We start from the raw sequence: 18,243 nt of genomic DNA, 5'->3' as shown, positions 1-18,243 counted from the left end.
ACTGAATGGAGGGCATAGTCCATGAGTTGAGGATATTGCCAACATCAGAAGATATCTGGGGTGGGAGGCATGATTTTGGGCTGAATGAGAGCATGGTCCATGAGTTGTTAGATATTGCTAGCATCACATCAAAAGCTATTGTTTTGGGATGAGGAGACATGATTTGGGGCTGAATGGAAAGCATAATGTATGAATTGTTGAGAATATTGCTAATGTGAAAGAAGATATCTTAAAAAGGTATATTGTTTCTTGGATTAGTGTAGTGGCTAATAATGAGTATTTCTAAACATTAAATTGTGTTAATATTATTATTATTATTGTTATTAATAATAACACCTCCAGGGAGTCCAAAGACTCATTGGGGAAGGGCACCTACTTCACAACTCTGTCTCCACCACTCAATCCACCAACTACAACTAACCGCAACTACATCAACACCATCTACCTCCCATCGCCATCAGTATTTCCACAGACAATAACGAGCATCCATGCCCACAGCAGGATTCAAACTCACAGCCTTTTGGCTGGAGAGCAGATACACTGACCACTTGACCAACCAGGCCAGAAGTATCAGAAATAAAGATGAGTTTTTGTCATTGGTCAGCTCAACTTAGACAAAAATTCTAAGTCCAATTTTTTTTTTTTATATATAGCAAGAATGGTAGAATGAGGAGTGCAAGTAATTTCCAATATTTGTAGGTTTATGATATACTTTTGTATTTATGTGATCATTCAGTCTCTTGTTAATCAGATTTAAAAATAAAAAAAATTCAATATTTCTTTCTTGTGTTCAATGGTGAATAGCAATCTGTAGTTGAAGGTGTAAATGGTTTTTTTTAGTTTAGAAATTTGCAAGAATGATATGCAGAAATTATCACCCCCCTCGAATAAATGAGTGTGACTGCAGAAATGATTGTGAACAGCTAGGCAGTTTTCCAGGTTTTGAATCACAATAGCCTGTAATGTCATTATGCAATGGCGACTTTGGGCCCAAGGGAATGCTGAAATGCATGCACATGGATGCCAGAAGTATCAGAAATAAAGGAGAGGAGTTTTTGGCATTGGTCAGCTCAACTTCTCCAAAAATTATAAGCATCAGCTAGACCTGGTTGACGGAATGATGTAATTGCGGGGATAGAATGTGAAGTATATTGTATGTATTTTCAGAAAATATAGAGGGAATAGGGTAGGAAGAGGGGTATTGATAATGATAGCTGAAGAATTTCAATCAACAAAAATAGAAGTTAAGGTGGATTGTAGATCTGAGGGAGTTGGTTCATTTGAGGTTGTTTGAATTGAGATAGAAGCCAGTAGGACAAAATACATTGTTAGGTTGCTCCTATAGTGCAGGTTAAGTAATTATCACGGGAAATTTCAACTATAGGGATATAAATTGGAAAGAGGAAATGACACACGGCAGCCATAAATGGAAATGTAATTTATACAGTTACTAAGGGATAATTAGAGATACCCTTGGTATCTCTTCTGAGTCTGGCTCCGGCTGATGAGACCTCAATAAAGGCAGAAACCAGTTTGAGTAGTGGTCCTTTCCTTAATGCATGGCATCATAATTGCAAAAGAATGTGTGCCTTTCATTAATAGATATTGGGACATTTTGATAGTTAATATTTGGTCTTTTTTTTTTACTAAATATGATACATTATATTTGGATGATTTTGATAAATAGATTTGGATAAATAAATTTGATGATGATTTTGATAAATAAATTTTGAGCAATAAATACAAAATGTTGTATTCAGGCAATGAAAATCAAGGAAAAGAAGGAGTGATTTTGATGATTTTGATAAGTAAATTTTGAGCAATAAATACATCTTCTCATCTTCCTTATACCCTCATTTACCTTGCGGTGTCGAGGGTCCATTGATCATCGAACCTCACTCCGTTTTACAGGATAAGGTGGTCAGCCTTATGCCCCGGAGTATCCTATGGCCTGAGGAAGATCCTTCAGCTCCTCACGTCCACGACCGACGAGAATCGAACCTAGGACACTCCTTCCCCAAGCATGGTTGCGAAGCGCATAGCCACTAGGCTAACCGCGCGGACTTGCAATAAATACAAAATGTTGTATTCAGGCAATGACAATCAAGGAAAAGAAGGAGTAGCCATAGTATTCAACACAAAATATGAGGCTAATCTTCTTGAATGGCAGTCAGTCTCAAGTAGAGTCATGTGGGCAAATATGAGATTGGGGAATGGACAATGAGACTTATTTGTGCCTATGGTCCCACAGAAGGTTCTACTAAGGTAGAAGTGGAGGAATTTTTTGAGGCTTTAGAAAAAGCAACTGACACAATGAAAAAGGAAAAGTTGGTCCTTGTTGGGGATCTAAATAGCAGAGTAGGAAATGATTGTGAGACATACAAAAATATTTTGAGAAAATTTGGAGAAAAGAGCAAAGCTAATAATAATGGCAAATATCTGTTGGATTTCTGCTCAGGACATGGACTGGTTATTACTAACACCATGATCCAACATAAAAATGTGCACAAATTCACATGGAGAGAAGAGGCTAGGAATAAGAAAAGTCTCATTGACTATGTTATTGTTGATGATGTTTTCTCCCTGGTGCAGGACACCAGAGTGTACAGAGGATTTGAAATTGGAAGTGATCACTGTTTAGTCTTGAGCAGGATGAAATTGAATTTCATATTGAAAAGAATAACATGTAAGAAAGTTTTGAAGCGAATAAAAGTTGAGCAGCTCTCAGATGTGAACTGTAGGCTAAAATACAGAAAGATTATTGAAAAAAAAATGAAAGAGTTTGAGAACAGGAATCAAACCTTGGAGATTCAGTGGCAAACTCTGAAGAAAACATTGATTGATTCTGCCAGAGAGGCATGTGGTGAGGTTTTGTGCAAGGATAAAAAAATCAGAACTCCCTGGTGGACACAGGAAGTTAAAGAGGCCGTGAAGGAAAAGAAGAAAGCATATCAAAAGTTCCTGGCAAATAAGTCAGCTTTTACTCTTACAGAATACAGAGACAAATGTAAGAAAGCTAAACAATGTGTAAAACTAGCTAAACAAAAGTCATGGGAGGACTTTGGCAAGAATATAGAAAATAAATATCAAAGAAGGTGGCAAAATATTCTGGAGGTTGTTGAAGAAGCTTAGGAATGGAGGAAAGAGTGCTGTGAAAGGAGTTAGAGATGATAAAGGTGACATGAAAACAGCAGAAAAAGAATTCCTTGAAGTATGGAGTAAATACTTTGAAAAACTGCTAAATGAAACAAACTGTGATGACAGCACAGTGAAAAAAAAACACTGACCAGGCATGCAATCAGGAATACATATCCATACTTGAAGTAGAAAAAGCCATCAAAGGCTTGAAATGTGGAAAGGCAGCAGGAGTAGATGATATTCGACCAGAAATGCTGAAGTATGGGTATGAAAGTCTTACAGTGGTTGCACTGCATAGTTCATAAAGCCTGGACAGAGGGACGAATTCCCGATGATTGGAGTAGCTCTCATAGTACCCATATATAAAAAGGGAAATAAAACTGAATGTGAGAATTACAGAGATATTTCCCTACTGAGTGTTCCTGACAAGATCTATGCAAGTATACTTGAGAAACTGTTGAGAAGAATTGTGGAAGAAAAGCTGGGTGAAGAATAAGCTGGATTCAGTCCAAATAGAGGCTGTCAGGATCAGATCTTCACTTTACGACAAATAGTCGAGAAAGCCTGGAAATATAACAAAGATCTGTATTTAAGTTTTGTCGATTTGGAAAAGGCATATGACAAGGTGCCAAGAGAGAAGCTATTCAATACGCTACAGTTATATGGTGTCAATAGGGCATTATATCAAGCAATACTTAGTCTTTATTTGAGTTGTAAGTCAGCAGTTAGAATTGAAGGAAGTACAAGAAGATGGTTTGATGTTAAATCTGGTGTGAGACAAGGATGTACATTATCCCCTCTGTTATTCATTATCTATATGGATCACATTATGAAGGAAAGTGGTATTAAACCTGATATCAAAATTGGAGATGTTAATGTCAGCTCTTTGCTTTATGCAGATGATGTTATACTTCTAAATAAATCCGCTAGAAGTGTGCAAGATTCTCTGACTAAATTGAATAGCTGTTGTAATAGATATGGTATGAAGGTCAGCAATAAAAAGACAAAGACAATGAAAATAGGCAGAATCATTGAAAATGTCAACTGTGTTGTGAATGGAGAACCTGTGGAACAAGTAAAACATTTCAGCTACTTAGGCACGAATTTTACTGAAGATGGTAAATTAAATATAGAAATAGACAACAGAATCAGCAAAGCCTGTATGGTGGGAAGTCAGTTGAATAAATTCATATGGAATAAGAGAGAAATTAGTCGGAACACTAAATTAGCTGTATACAAGACAGTGTTCAAACCAATTTTAACTTATGGATCTGAGAGCTGGGTCAGAAGTAAAACACTTGACCAAAGACTAAAGACCGCAGATATGAGAGTCCTGAGAAAGATTAGAGGCGTGAATAGATGGCATCAATGGCAATATCATATTAAAAATGAGGATATTAGGAAAGAACTTGACATTGGTAGCATCCAGGAATGTGTTAGCAGAGCTAATCTCAGGTGGTATGGTCACTTAAGTAGAATGGGAGAGGAAAGATTTGCAAAACAAGTGTTCTCTGCCTGGTTGGCAGCAAAATGACCCAGAGGAAGACCAAGATATAGGTGGATTGATATGGTACAAAATGCCTTAGACGATAGAAATATAAGATCTGATAATGTTGGAGTCTTGACAAGTAACAGACTGATTTGGAGGAAAATTGTAGATAGGAAGTTAGTAATGATGTAATTTTTTCAAGTAGTACTGTCATATCCTGTACACCCCTTGAGGGTACATGGCAGGAATTTGATGATGATGATTTTGATAAACGTATATACATAATTGTTGACAAATTTTTGCCAGCTAGGATCTGTCTGGCTTCTTCAGGACGAGAAAGATTATACTAACATTAAATGCTAAAAGAAAAGAATGTAGTAATGACATTAAAATCAGTTAAACAAATTGAAAAGCACTCGTGACATTAAGAGTACAAAGCGTGGAGACTTAGTCATTGTTATTAGATTGTGTTTTACAATTTTTTGCGTAATTGAGTTCTGCTAAACATAATTAATTTATTAAGGTTTTCCAAATGTCTTTTAATATTATGCCTTGATTTCTATTGAGGTTGTCTCCTGTCCAGAGAAGACTTCAGATGTAGAAACTTTAAAGAAGCTGCAGTGGTGCTCTGCACTGGAGACAACCTCAATAGAAATCAAGGCATAATATTAAGAGACAACAGCTCAATGTATGGCACGGAGCTGTTGTCCCAATCTATGGAATGGTTTGAAATTGAGAAATGAGAAATCCTGAGGTGTCTGTTCTGTTGTTATTGACGTCTCCGACATGTTCTTTCTTTCTTTCCGATTTCTAGGCTTCGTGAAGTTTGGCCTTTGTCAGTCAGTCCACAGGAACATGGTATGCTGTAAACTCCTGCATATTTGTAGAAAGCGATGCTGTCCTTAGGAGATCTTAACATGTGCCATGTAGTTAAAATAGGTTTAAAAGCAACCCTGCTGTTAAAAGGCTTCATGATTTGTGCTATTTTTTTTTACATAACTCCCACCCTTTGAAAGGGGTTGTAAACCTATAGTACTTTAGGACTGAGAATGAGTTAAAGATAATTTTTTTTTATTAATTTTATTTTATTATTACTTTTTATGTTGCTCCCATGCAGAAAACGTTATTTTCAAACTTATTTGACATTATATTGAGCAATGGCAGGGAAAACTCTCAGGGAAAGACCAAGATTTCTTAACCGGTTTCATTTGTTACTGTGGGTGGGATACAGACTTTTTTTTTCCTATTTTAATCAATTTATTTTATATATATTTTTTTATTTTTCATCTAGTTTTTATATAGTCTGGGAGTCACCCCTACTCTAGACCAAACATGGAACTTTTTCAGACACTTTCAGGCTTCCATTAAATGGAGCAGTGGTTTCACACCGGGTGATGAAAATTCATCTCCCTCCTAATGATAATCATAACCATCCATGCCCACATCAGGATTTGAATCCACAGCCTGATTGTTGAAGAGTGTGTACACTTATCACTCAGCCAGTCAGGCCAGGAAAGGTTTTTATTTTATTTACTTATTTATTTGGCTTAATCCAGAAACCAGCTTTAGAGAACAAATATGGAACTTTTTCACTGCACTTCATGCCTCAATAACAAGACCACCAGGAAGATCACCTGGTGATCTTGCACCAGGTGATGAAATTTGTATCCCACCTAAAGACATCCATGCCCATGACATTATCCAGATGTGCAAACCACCCAAAAAAATAGTCTAGCAGTGAGGATACATGCTAGGAAAAATACTCTACTTCCGCAGCATAGTCTGCAGGAATGGAGTGCTCTTCCATTAAGTGTGTCATTCAAATTGTCTCTGATTACACTAATTGTTCCTAAATATAGTACTCTTCTTCTTTAACTAGTTGAACCTCCAAGATTCTTATCTACATACATCAGCTTCTTCCATTCTTTTCTGTCTTGAGCATTTTCATTCCAGTTCTGAATTCCCATCTCATGTAAGTCTTTTTGGATACTATTCTCCCAACGCATTCAAGTTCTACCTCTGGGTCTCTTTTCATCAGGTTTCATCTTGAATGATTGTTTAGCCATTCTCTGCTCACACATTCTTTTCACATGTCCAAGCTATCTCAACCTGCTTGCTCAAATCTCATCAACTAGAAGTGGAGATCTATAGAGTTTGTATAGTTCTTGGTTGTGTCTTCTTCTTCATTCACATGTTGTGTTATCTCTTACAGCAGGGCTATCCAAAGCACAGGCTGCATGCAGCCCATGGTGCGATTTTGTGTGGCCTGCCTGTGGGTTTTGATTTTCACAATCAAAAAAAATAAAATAACAGTTTGAATCGAATGTGTACTAGATATTTTAATTCTCAGTAATCGATAATTGCGATGTTGTTAATTTTATATGGTGTGTTTACATCGCTATATGCCCATGTGTTTTTCAAATATTAGATGTGTCAAAGAAGCGTTCTTATAATGTTTTGTTCAAACTCGCATGCTCTGGCCACTCACGGGGAATGTGAGCATGCGATTAGCGTTGTTCATTTGTTCAGCTATCGAGGTTGTGTCGCCTGCTCACCAAATTACTAGATACGCATTATGATGTGGCCCTCGGGAATAGAGGGCCACATCATATTCTTTTATTCAGGAATAGATAATTTTTACAGATGTAAAAATTATCTATTCCTGAATAAAAATGAATACTTTGTATTATAAGAAGTTGTTGATCTTCTTATAATACACAGATTTTGTTGATCTTACAACAAAATACTAGCATATGTGAATGTCTCTTATTGATAAGACAGGAGAGCTACTGACACTAAAAAAAAAAAAAAAAAAAAAATCAATGTAGGATTCCTGAAAGTGTGGATAATTCCGATAATGATTGGATATTGTTAAATTTCTCTCTTTTTTTTTTTTTCTTAAATTCTTACCTTGTGTGTGTGTTTGTTGTGTTTATAATTTGTTATTAGTAAAACTTATGATTATTATTTTTAGTGAATATCCCTATTACTTGATATAATTTCTCGCACTTGATTTCACCCTTTTCGCTCTGTGACCACTACTTAAATTGCTCACGTGTGCTAAACTTGGTAGACAAAGAAATTGCCTATGGCTAGAGCCAAATTTCCTTGATGCAAATCTGGAATTAACTCTGTGTCAGAATATGGAAAAATTTGTTTGTTAAAGCTGTGCCATCCAAATTCTTAGACAGGAGAATCTTCCTTGTCAGGGAGTTAACACTCAGAATGACACACTATTCGATAATCAAGCAATTAAATTTCCCAATTACAAAAAAACTTCGTATATCTTTACTCTTACTGCAGTCATAGCTATCCCCACAATTTAACCCGCACTGGTTCTATTTTTATGAGTGGTGCATTGAGTTCACAGATCAGGCAATTTGTTAGATAAGAAAAAGAAAGGTTTATTCATTACTCTAATACGATGTACAAATATTAAGATCACTTAACAAAACTGAATCTCTCCTACAAAATTTAAAATTATTAACCAGACATAACCTTAATACTCCTTGTCATAAACAATATGAGACAATATCTACTACCAGTTAAATTTCTGGCTTTATCCTATTCAACTAACATTCTTGTACAAGCGTTTATTTATTCTAGACTCAAGAATTATCAGGCTATAACAAACTTTAGCAATTCAATACTACACTGTACATGAATTCTTACTCAGAGCTAAGACAATCTACCAGTTGATTAGATACTAAAGTCCTGGTTCAGTTTTGTAAGTCCAATCACTGAGCATATCTGCACAAATTTGCAAGTTTCTACATTACCGAGCATCAGGATCTCTCTTGCCTTTTCTCTCGATCTCCCAAAAAATTCACAAGGCTTGTTAACCTCTCTTATGGTCAGTTGTCTTCAGGTAGGACAAACTAGTGATTACGATGTGGGCGAAGCTGCTCTCTGCCGGGTTCGGTTCACGTAGTTCTGCATGTTGATCGGTTTGCGCTGGCTTTTCCACTCTACTGATGATTATGCCTGCACTGGATCGCTATCTGGCCGCCACTGGACATCATTCTTTTCGACCGCTCTAATGCTTCTCTGGGAACGACTGGAACAGGAATCCCGAACAAAAAAAAGGAGCCTCAAGTTACCATCGCCAAGACCTATATATCCTTGCTGAGCTGTTCTCCCTCTTATGTCACTCTTTTCTGGCCGGCACCTAAAATTATTGCACTCGGTACCATTCTCGCCTTGTTGCATTCTCCATGAGCTCAACTTGGACCTCACGTACGTACGTACGTGACTGCCTGGGGTCATTTCTTTAAGCCGATTATCTCGTTGTATACTTAGATCTTTCTCGTGTTAACATAACGTTCACCAAATTCCAACCCTTATTGGTTTTACAAGGACACTTAACAATATAATACATAGGAGAATTTACAATTAAATGATGATTTCGATACTTCTGTCAATAATTTCACTTATACCTATATACAAGCATTCTCCAGGAATTTTTTTGTACTTGTTAAATCTGAATGAAATATTTTACAATATAATAAACCTTTCATTCAAGTTACTTAAGTATAAAGAGCTAATAAGCTTCATTTCGGCAATGAAAGCATTACTTAAATTAAGGGGATATTAAATCCCACATAGTTTTAAAACCGAATAAGAAACTCAAAGATCGGAATCAGAGAGTTTCTTGCCGAATATAGTAAACTATAAAGTATCGGCGACACTAGCGTTAGCCAATGCAAGTGATCCTAGTACGTAGTACAATACCGGGCAACTCGTTGCAAAGGTGGGGGAAGTTCAGATCGCTATTCTTAGGTATTTTCCATAATGTAAAAACACATTTCCTAGGAAATGTATGCTGTTATTACATTATGGAGGGAGGTCACTACCCAGACCGGTTTCAGCCTTTTTTGAGGCTTCATCAGTGAGTAGCTAGACCTAATACCAAAGTGTATAGCGAAAAGAACTTATGTACTCTGCGAACGAGTTTTCCAAACAGGTGCAACCATTAAGTTACTTAAGTATAAAGAGCTAATAAGCTTCATTTCGGCAATGAAAACATTACTTAAATTAAGGGGATATTAAATCCCACATAGTTTTAAAACCGAATAAGAAACTCAAAGATCGGAATCAGAGAGTTTCTTGCCGAATATAGTAAACTATAAAGTATCGGCGACACTAGCGTTAGCCAATGCAAGTGATCCTAGTACGTAGTACAGTACCGGGCAACTCGTTGCAAAGGTGGGGGAAGTTCAGATCGCTATTCTTAAGTACATTATGGAAAATACCTAAGAATAGCGATCTGAACTTCCCCCACCTTTGCAACGAGTTGCCTGGTATTGTACTACGTACTAGGATCACTTGCATTGGCTAACGCTAGTGTCGCCGATACTTTATAGTTTACTATATTCGGCAAGAAACTCTCTGATTCCGATCTTTGAGTTTCTTATTCGGTTTTAAAACTATGTGGGATTTAATATCCCCTTAATTTAAGTAATGTTTTCATTGCCGAAATGAAGCTTATTAGCTCTTTATACTTAAGTAACTTAATGGTTGCACCTGTTTGGAAAACTCGTTCGCAGAGTACATAAGTTCTTTTCGCTATACACTTTGGTATTAGGTCTAGCTACTCACTGATGAAGCCTCAAAAAAGGCTGAAACCGGTCTGGGTAGTGACCTCCCTCCATAATGTAATAACAGCATACATTTCCTAGGAAATGTGTTTTTACATTATGGAAAATACCTAAGAATAGCGATCTGAACTTCCCCCACCTTTGCAACGAGTTGCCCGGTATTGTACTACGTACTAGGATCACTTGCATTGGCTAACGCTAGTGTCGCCGATACTTTATAGTTTACTATATTCGGCAAGAAACTCTCTGATTCCGATCTTTGAGTTTCTTATTCGGTTTTAAAACTATGTGGGATTTAATATCCCCTTAATTTAAGTAATGCTTTCATTGCCGAAATGAAGCTTATTAGCTCTTTATACTTAAGTAACTTAATGGTTGCACCTGTTTGGAAAACTCGTTCGCAGAGTACATAAGTTCTTTTCGCTATACACTTTGGTATTAGGTCTAGCTACTCACTGATGAAGCCTCAAAAAAGGCTGAAACCGGTCTGGGTAGTGACCTCCCTCCATAATGTAATAACAGCATACATTTGCTAGGAAATGTGTTTTTACATTATGGAAAATACCTAAGAATAGCGATCTGAACTTCCCCCACCTTTGCAACGAGTTGCCCGGTACTGTACTACGTACTAGGATCACTTGCATTGGCTAATGCTAGTGTCGCCGATACTTTATAGTTTACTATATTCGGCAAGAAACTCTCTGATTCCGATCTTTGAGTTTCTTATTCGGTTTTAAAACTATGTGGGATTTAATATCCTCTTAATTTAAGTAATGCTTTCATTCAAGATTTAATAATATTATGTATCCTGTGTAAAATATATACTGAGTCTCAGTAAACAAAAGAAAATTCTTAGAAAAAAAAGTGAAATATACATAAACCAGAGAAATACACATAACATATACAACATATTTTAAGAGAACATTTGCTGTTCCATCAAACCACATGTATTCCTGCCATGTCTAAATGAATAACTTCATCAATAGTTCATTGGATTAGCCTCTCCCCATAGTTTTTAACTGAACTACAAAATTTATTCTTTGCAAACAGATCTCTTTCCCTCTACTTGTAAGGATTTTTTTAAATGATGCCATTATAAATTCACTTCTTCATGTCTAGACTATATAGGATGACATGCTATTTGCTCTACTCAGCAACTTATATGATGCACATATCACAAATTCTAAATTTTTTATCCACATACACCAAGACTATACAGGCTGCCTAAGGTCCATATACCTGGAGCCATGTTGTGCCCCATCATGGATGCCATGAATTGTCCCATCCTATAAACTAGCAAAACACTTGGCATCTGAACTCAACAAACACACACACATTTGCACAGTTGATCGGTCTCTGCACTATGTGTTTTCTATAAATATTTCCATGGAAAATGTTCATCTGAAATAGCATCAATAATTCCCCAATAATAATTGCACATGTTCCAACAATCTTAGTACTAAGATTGTTGGAACATGTGCAGCTGCTGCTCAACATTCTTACACAGTGCACCTTGAAACCCACAGAACAAGTTTCTTTTCCTCCTCCTTCATCCCTGCAACTGCTAGTCTATGGAACAGTCTTTCCCTTGATGTGTTCCCTAAGGAATACAATATACAGTCATTCAAATCTGTTGTGAACAAGTACCTTCTTTCCGAACCCATACACTATACTAATGTTCTTAGGTTAATCTACCAACCTCTCATGTATGGGCTCAACATTAAAATAAAAAAAAACATCAGCACAACATTGTCTTACATAATAGAAAAACTCCACACACACACACACACACACACTTTGAAACCATTATATAAAACCTTCAGTTAGGGGAGAATGATCGTTAGTAAGCTTTGATATGACATCCCTTTTTTGAAAATGTTCCAGTAAATGATACACTAGTTCTCCTGTCCAAAATTTATCTCCCCTGACATTTGCAAACTCTTTAAGCACTGCCTTGAATAGCCAGCTCCTTAAACAAATTGAAGGTGTAGCAATGGACTCCCTCTCACTTTCATCCCCATTATAGATGAATAATTTGAATCTCTGGCACTTAATTCTGACCCCCCCCCCTCTCTCAAGTCCAAAGCATGGTTGAGGTAATAGATGATGTCTTTATCATTTGGCTGCAGGACCTGCAGGTTCTAACTTTGTATATTTCTTCAGTAATATATATCCTCTAATTAGTTTCACTGTGGAAGAAGAAAAAGAAGGATCTATTGCCTTCTTAGATACTTTAGTTACAATGTAAGCAGATGGGCCCCCCCCCTCACATGTTCAGTTTACCATAAGCTCCCCCTCCCCCTCCCCCCACACAGATCATAGCTGTAAACCCAAGTTTCATCATTTGTGAATGATTCTTGAGATGGAGTTTGTGTCATAAATGGCCTTTTGACAAAGATCTTGACACACATTCACACAATGCTACTTCTGATCAGAAGTCAAAAAAAAAAAAAAATCCTTAACTTTAACAGGGCTTAAATTTTATCAGCAGTGACATTTAGTTATAGAATTGATTATCTTATTATCAATGAAGGTAGGCAGCTTAATTGCCAAAGAAATCACATCCTGCCTTTATAACAGAACTATGAATGATGTTTTTTTTTGGATTTGCCTGAAATAAGACATTTACAAATTATATTATAGCATGCACCACACATGGAATGAAGTAATGCTATAAAATTATGCTTGTTCTATAAATGAGGCTGGCAGTATAAGATAACAGTTTTTTTTTTTAAGGTGGGGAAGTAAAACAGTAATTTTCAACTTTTGCAGATCATCATATGAATATCATTCTGAGTATTAATTTCTTCCAGGTTTTTCATGAACTAAATTCTTAACAGCTTCCATAAAGTTATGCTTGTTTATCAATGAAATGCACAAATAGAAGTGCATTGGTAAAAATGCAACATAATAACAACTCATAATTACTAGTAGAAATGCAACTGGTGGACATCAAAAACAAATTGAAAGAAAAATAGAATTTTTAACTCAAAACAATAACATACTAATTCAAGAACTAAAAATCTTCCATTAAATTACAAGAATAATTAAGTAACTTAATAAAGCAGGTCACTTCTGTTCCTAGCTTACACTTTGCTCATTTGTTATTTATTTTTTAGATGGCATCCCCAAGAAACAAAGGATACATTAGACACTTACGTCCAAAGTCTTCGACTTAGTGATCTCACACTAAGTCCCGTGGGCATGAACACAGAATGCTATCGTATCTATGAAGCAATGGCTTTTGGTTCTGTGCCAGTGGTAGAAAATAGGATAACTCCAGGTAACTGTGCTAATAGTGACAAAAATTTCGCAGTTGCTGCTCCATTGCGTTTACTAAAATTATTGAATGCACCCATTATCTATATCAAAAATTGGTCAGAGCTTCCTAAATTAATTCAACAAGAGAAACTACTTTCCCAAGAAGAAAAAATAGCTAGGCGGATTAAGGTCATACAATGGTACGAAAATTTCAAGGTACATATAAGAGACCATTTGATACATATTTTGAAGGAAAAATTTTTCAAGATTAAAAGGTGACTTATAGTTTTAGTGAATATCTAATTTGAAGGAAACCGTTATTGGAAATTAATTGATATTACTCGGAATCAAACAGCATTTGAGGTAATTGATTTACCATTGGTATACTAGATTAGTATGTAATTTATGTGAGAATGTGATGAAGATGTATTTTTTTATCATGTATTAAAATAGATTATATAATTAATCATGTGTTTAGAGACTCATGATTTTTTAAAAATTTGTTGTACAAGAAAAGTAATTTATTTTAGGAATATAGGAACAAATATGTATAGATTTTTAGTCGTATGTAGGTAGCAAAGAGCTAAAAAACTTTTTATAATTATTTATCAGAATTTAAAAGTCTGTATCAATCATCATTTATGTTGTGTGCCTCTCAAGAGTAACTTCCACTCTTTTTTGAACCATATCATTTTACATCAATCCATCCTTGACTATGTGAAAAATATATAAATAAAAATTTCAATGCATTTTCTATACTATACTATATTTTTTCTTCCTTTCCTCCCTTCCTCTAAATAATGATTAATTTATTAAATGGAATAAAACATGTTAATATACCAGTTTTTCTGGGCATAGCTTATATAAAAAATGGGTTTGCACTCAAATTGTTACTAGGATATAATAACCCTACTCTTTTCTTAAGTTAGATATACTCAGTTTATATGCAATAGTGAAGTAAATTTCCATACCAAAATAAGATCCTCATATCAATGGATTCATGTAATGATAAAATAAATTATAGGTTGTTATTTTTATCCTATAATCTTAATGATCTAAAGTGTTTACATATTTTTTATGAGTAAAGTTTATATTTATTAAATAACTTGTCTAATCATATCAGATAGATATATGAATGCCATACTAGAGTGAAGATGGATGGATGTAATTGTCTGTGAACCTTTTGTATTAGTATGTTATGTCAGAAATTACAGATTGATTTCAGGAACAATAAATACATAGCACCATATAAACAGCATAAATAGAAAAGCTATATAATACAGTTAGATAAGTTTCTTTTATTTTACTTTGTGCTATGCATTTTATAATAAGATTTCTTTGATTATAAGCAGTGATATATTAATTTTTGTAGCATTCTTAACTGTGTTCCACTCTCTGAATATAGTAAACACTATTATAGTAAATCCGCACTAACATAAAGTTACCAGCCAGAGAGCTGCATCAGTACCATTCTAAAAGAAATTCATGGTCACAAAATATTCTTCCCTCCCAGTTCATTATAGTCAGAGTTGACTGACTGTATACATATGTTTAAATTTAAAAAAAAAATATACTGGAAGTGCAGTTGACCTTCATAGATTATAATGTTATCATAATAATGAGGAATGTTGAAAAGATGCCACATTAGCCAGCATTAACAAGACAGCAGCAAGAAAGTCAGTTACAAAATGTATGAATTAATAAAAAATGTAAATTAATATAATATATATGTATGTGTATTATATATAAGCCTTGCTATCTAAAAGTATTTACATGACAAAGCTATTATTGTTGCTACTCAGTACATCTCTTACAATTAGCATTTTTGACTACTCCTGATGAAATAAGTTTTAAAGAAATATCTTTAAAGGAGAAATCTTGTTTTATTAAGGTAGTGTATCTTGAAATTTTGAGGGGGAACACTCAATCAAAAGCAAATGCGATGCCATAACCAATACAAACACTTTTCTTACAAGCACTTTAAGTTCTAGATATTTTATATTAAAATATGGTTTATAATGAAAAGTTGATGCTCTGGAAATTTAGTATGCTGTAACATATGTATTTTAAAGTGCATTGGATTTTTGCATAATTATATGTGACATGCACCTACTATTATATATCTAAATAAAGTGGTTCTCACTATAATAAACTGTATCACAGGAATGGTTTGTTATAATGAATAATTTGCTTTCTTTTTAGCATACCATTATACCTATGTGGTTTGGATTGCAACTTTTCAGTAATTTCTGTTGATAAGTGAATTTGTCATAATAAATTCACTTATTATCAGTGTTTGCTATAGTGAGAATCAAGTTTTCTATTATCTTAAACTAAGAAGTTTAGGATAAAAGTACTGTTATTCTTTCACAGCCCTTGAATTTAGAAACTCTACAATCAAAATAATTATGTTAAAAAATTGAAGTATGAAGCAGGTTAATGTTAAAAATAAAAAAAACTTTTGTTAATATTTTGTTTTCTTCCTTGTGTCTTTTATCACTGTTTTGGAGTTCTCTTATCCTGATTAAAGAAAGTCCCTCTAAAATTGGAGTAGTTTTTCTCATTTTGCAATATTTTGCTGTAATGAAGCAAATTTTGAAGTATCTTGAATAAATATTGAAGGTAATTTATGATGATTTTCTGCCATCTCTTATCTTTTTGTTATATGTTATTCTAAATATGGTAAATATATGAAAGCCAGAATGATGTGGTAATTTGTATGGGCACTGTCTGCATGTGCATAAACCAGTGCCAGAAACCAATTTTAGTGTATATATATATATATATATATATATGCCTCTTCCTCATCTGGTGGTCACATTTTCACAAAGCTTATAGCATGTTGGGTTGCAACATTTTGGTATAATTTTATTTGTAAAATCAGTATCTCAAATGCAATTCAAACCGAGTTCAGTTTTATATATGTATACATAATAAACATATATGCATCTTTAATTGCTTTAGAAAATTTGCTTTACATAAATAGTTTACTTTCTGTTCCTGGAGATTGCATTATAAATAGCTGTTACAGATATTTTCTGCAAGTGAAAATTTGAAAAAGGATGTTAGGACAAATGTATTTAGTTAGATACTGTGTTTGGCACTACAGTAAAACTGTTTCTGGTGTGCATGTAGCATACCGTTTGTGGGAGGGGACATGTTTTTCATTATGATGGATCCTTCCAATTGTCTCTACACAAATTGTTGCTAAATATTGAGCCACTGACAAAATGGGGAAAAAAAAAAATGTAGATGAATGTAAGATTTGCAAAAAGGTTCTGATGCAGAATCTTTCTGATGATGATGATGATTGGAAATTATTTATATATGCATTACTATGCAAAAAGTGTATACTGATCATCAGTGAATAAAAGAAAATTCTTAGAAAACCAAGCAAGATATAAATAAAACTAAAATAAGGTACTTGTAACAAGCACAATAAATTTTACAAGATGATTTGCTTTTCCATTAACCCACACATATTCCTGCCATGCCTAGATGAATCACCTTATCACTGGATTAGTCCCTTCCTGTCATTATTTACTGAGCTACCAAATGTATATAGCCCTGTTTGTTTGTTATTGATTAGTTATTTATATTTTGCAAACAAATCTCTTTTGCTTTTCTTATAGTTTTTTTTTTATTAATTATGCAATCATTATGTCTAGAATTTATAGTATCATGCTATTCACTCCACTCACAACTTACAGGACACATATACAACATCACAAATGTTAATGATTAATAATTTGTTTCCAACATCACAAATGTCACATTTCCAACATCACATATACAACATCACAAATGTTAATGATTAATAATTTGTTTCCAATAATGGAAGTATATTAAGGCCCTGATTTACACAGATTCAAATTAAACTGATTTGTACATAAGTGGTTGCTGTACTTAGACCAGTAGTGTCCTCTATGAAATGCCACTTTGAACATAACTGATGACTCTCCTAATAAACTAATGCACAATGTTATCACCATTTTGTTTTTAACCTGAACACAAGTCTTGCTAGTGAACCTTCATAGTACTTATTGTAAACAAAATATATACCCTAAAATGTCTGAGTAATGTAAATGATTAGAATAAATACATGAGGTAAGAAGATGCACATTATAACTATGGAGACTAAAGTAGAAATTATTAAATGACACAAAGTTCAAAGACTTTATGTCATATGCAGAAGAAACTGCAGGAGTTTACTGAATGAATGAATTGACTCTTAGAGCTATTATAAAAAATAAAGTTTGCATTATGCTGCACATGAATAGTTCAGCCAATGCAGTACACAACCACTTCTAAGAAAAAAGGATTATTAATAGAAGAAATGGAAAAATTTATTGCTGATTTGGATTGAAAACATACAACAATAAAGGAGATAAGTCTTATGCTTATACAAGAGAAAAACTAAGATTCTATTGCATGCTGTAAACAGAAGAAAATGCTTCAGTGGTAAATATGCACTAGTACAGACTGTGTAATATATAGAGTGTTATATATTCATAATGAATATGCAATACTGTTTGTATTAATATCTTACAGTTTACGTATATTTTTATATTTATTTACTCGATAGGATACTGAACAAACTTTTATTTTCTCAACGTTTTCTTTTCATAAATGCAGCCTTTTGTAGCTTTAATTATCCTTTGAATCGAATATATATGTCAAAAATGCATTTGCATATAGGCACAATTCAACTTACCCAGAAATATTCAGAACAAATTAACTGCATGAGTCAAGGACTTT

General features: G+C 34.3%; 1 protein-coding gene across 4 annotated transcripts in view; it reads left to right on the top strand.

Moving 5' to 3' along the window:
• The window catches only part of LOC150109843 (ribitol-5-phosphate xylosyltransferase 1-like), a 114,348-nt gene that overhangs the window by 84,381 nt on the left and 11,724 nt on the right, over window positions 1-18,243 (top strand). For 2 of the 4 annotated variants that reach the window (XM_090396912.1, XM_090396905.1), the window contains exon 6: window positions 13,344-16,790. In XM_090396912.1, the coding sequence (XP_090253038.1) occupies window positions 13,344-13,764 (421 nt within the window). In that variant the 3' untranslated portion in view covers window positions 13,765-16,790. Of the gene's footprint in view, window positions 1-13,343; window positions 16,791-18,243 lie in introns of those variants that run through there. The other 2 variants (XM_090396927.1, XM_090396920.1) reach the window with 2 other exon arrangements.

This window comes from Typopeltis vanoorti, chromosome 1 (assembly GCF_054136105.1).
Source record: "Typopeltis vanoorti isolate ZY-2024b chromosome 1, IOZ_Tvanoo_1.0, whole genome shotgun sequence".
NCBI classification, from domain to species: domain Eukaryota; kingdom Metazoa; phylum Arthropoda; class Arachnida; order Uropygi; family Thelyphonidae; genus Typopeltis; species Typopeltis vanoorti.
The sequence above is the reverse complement of the archived record's forward strand: the minus strand, read 5'-3'. Positions and strand labels throughout refer to the sequence as shown.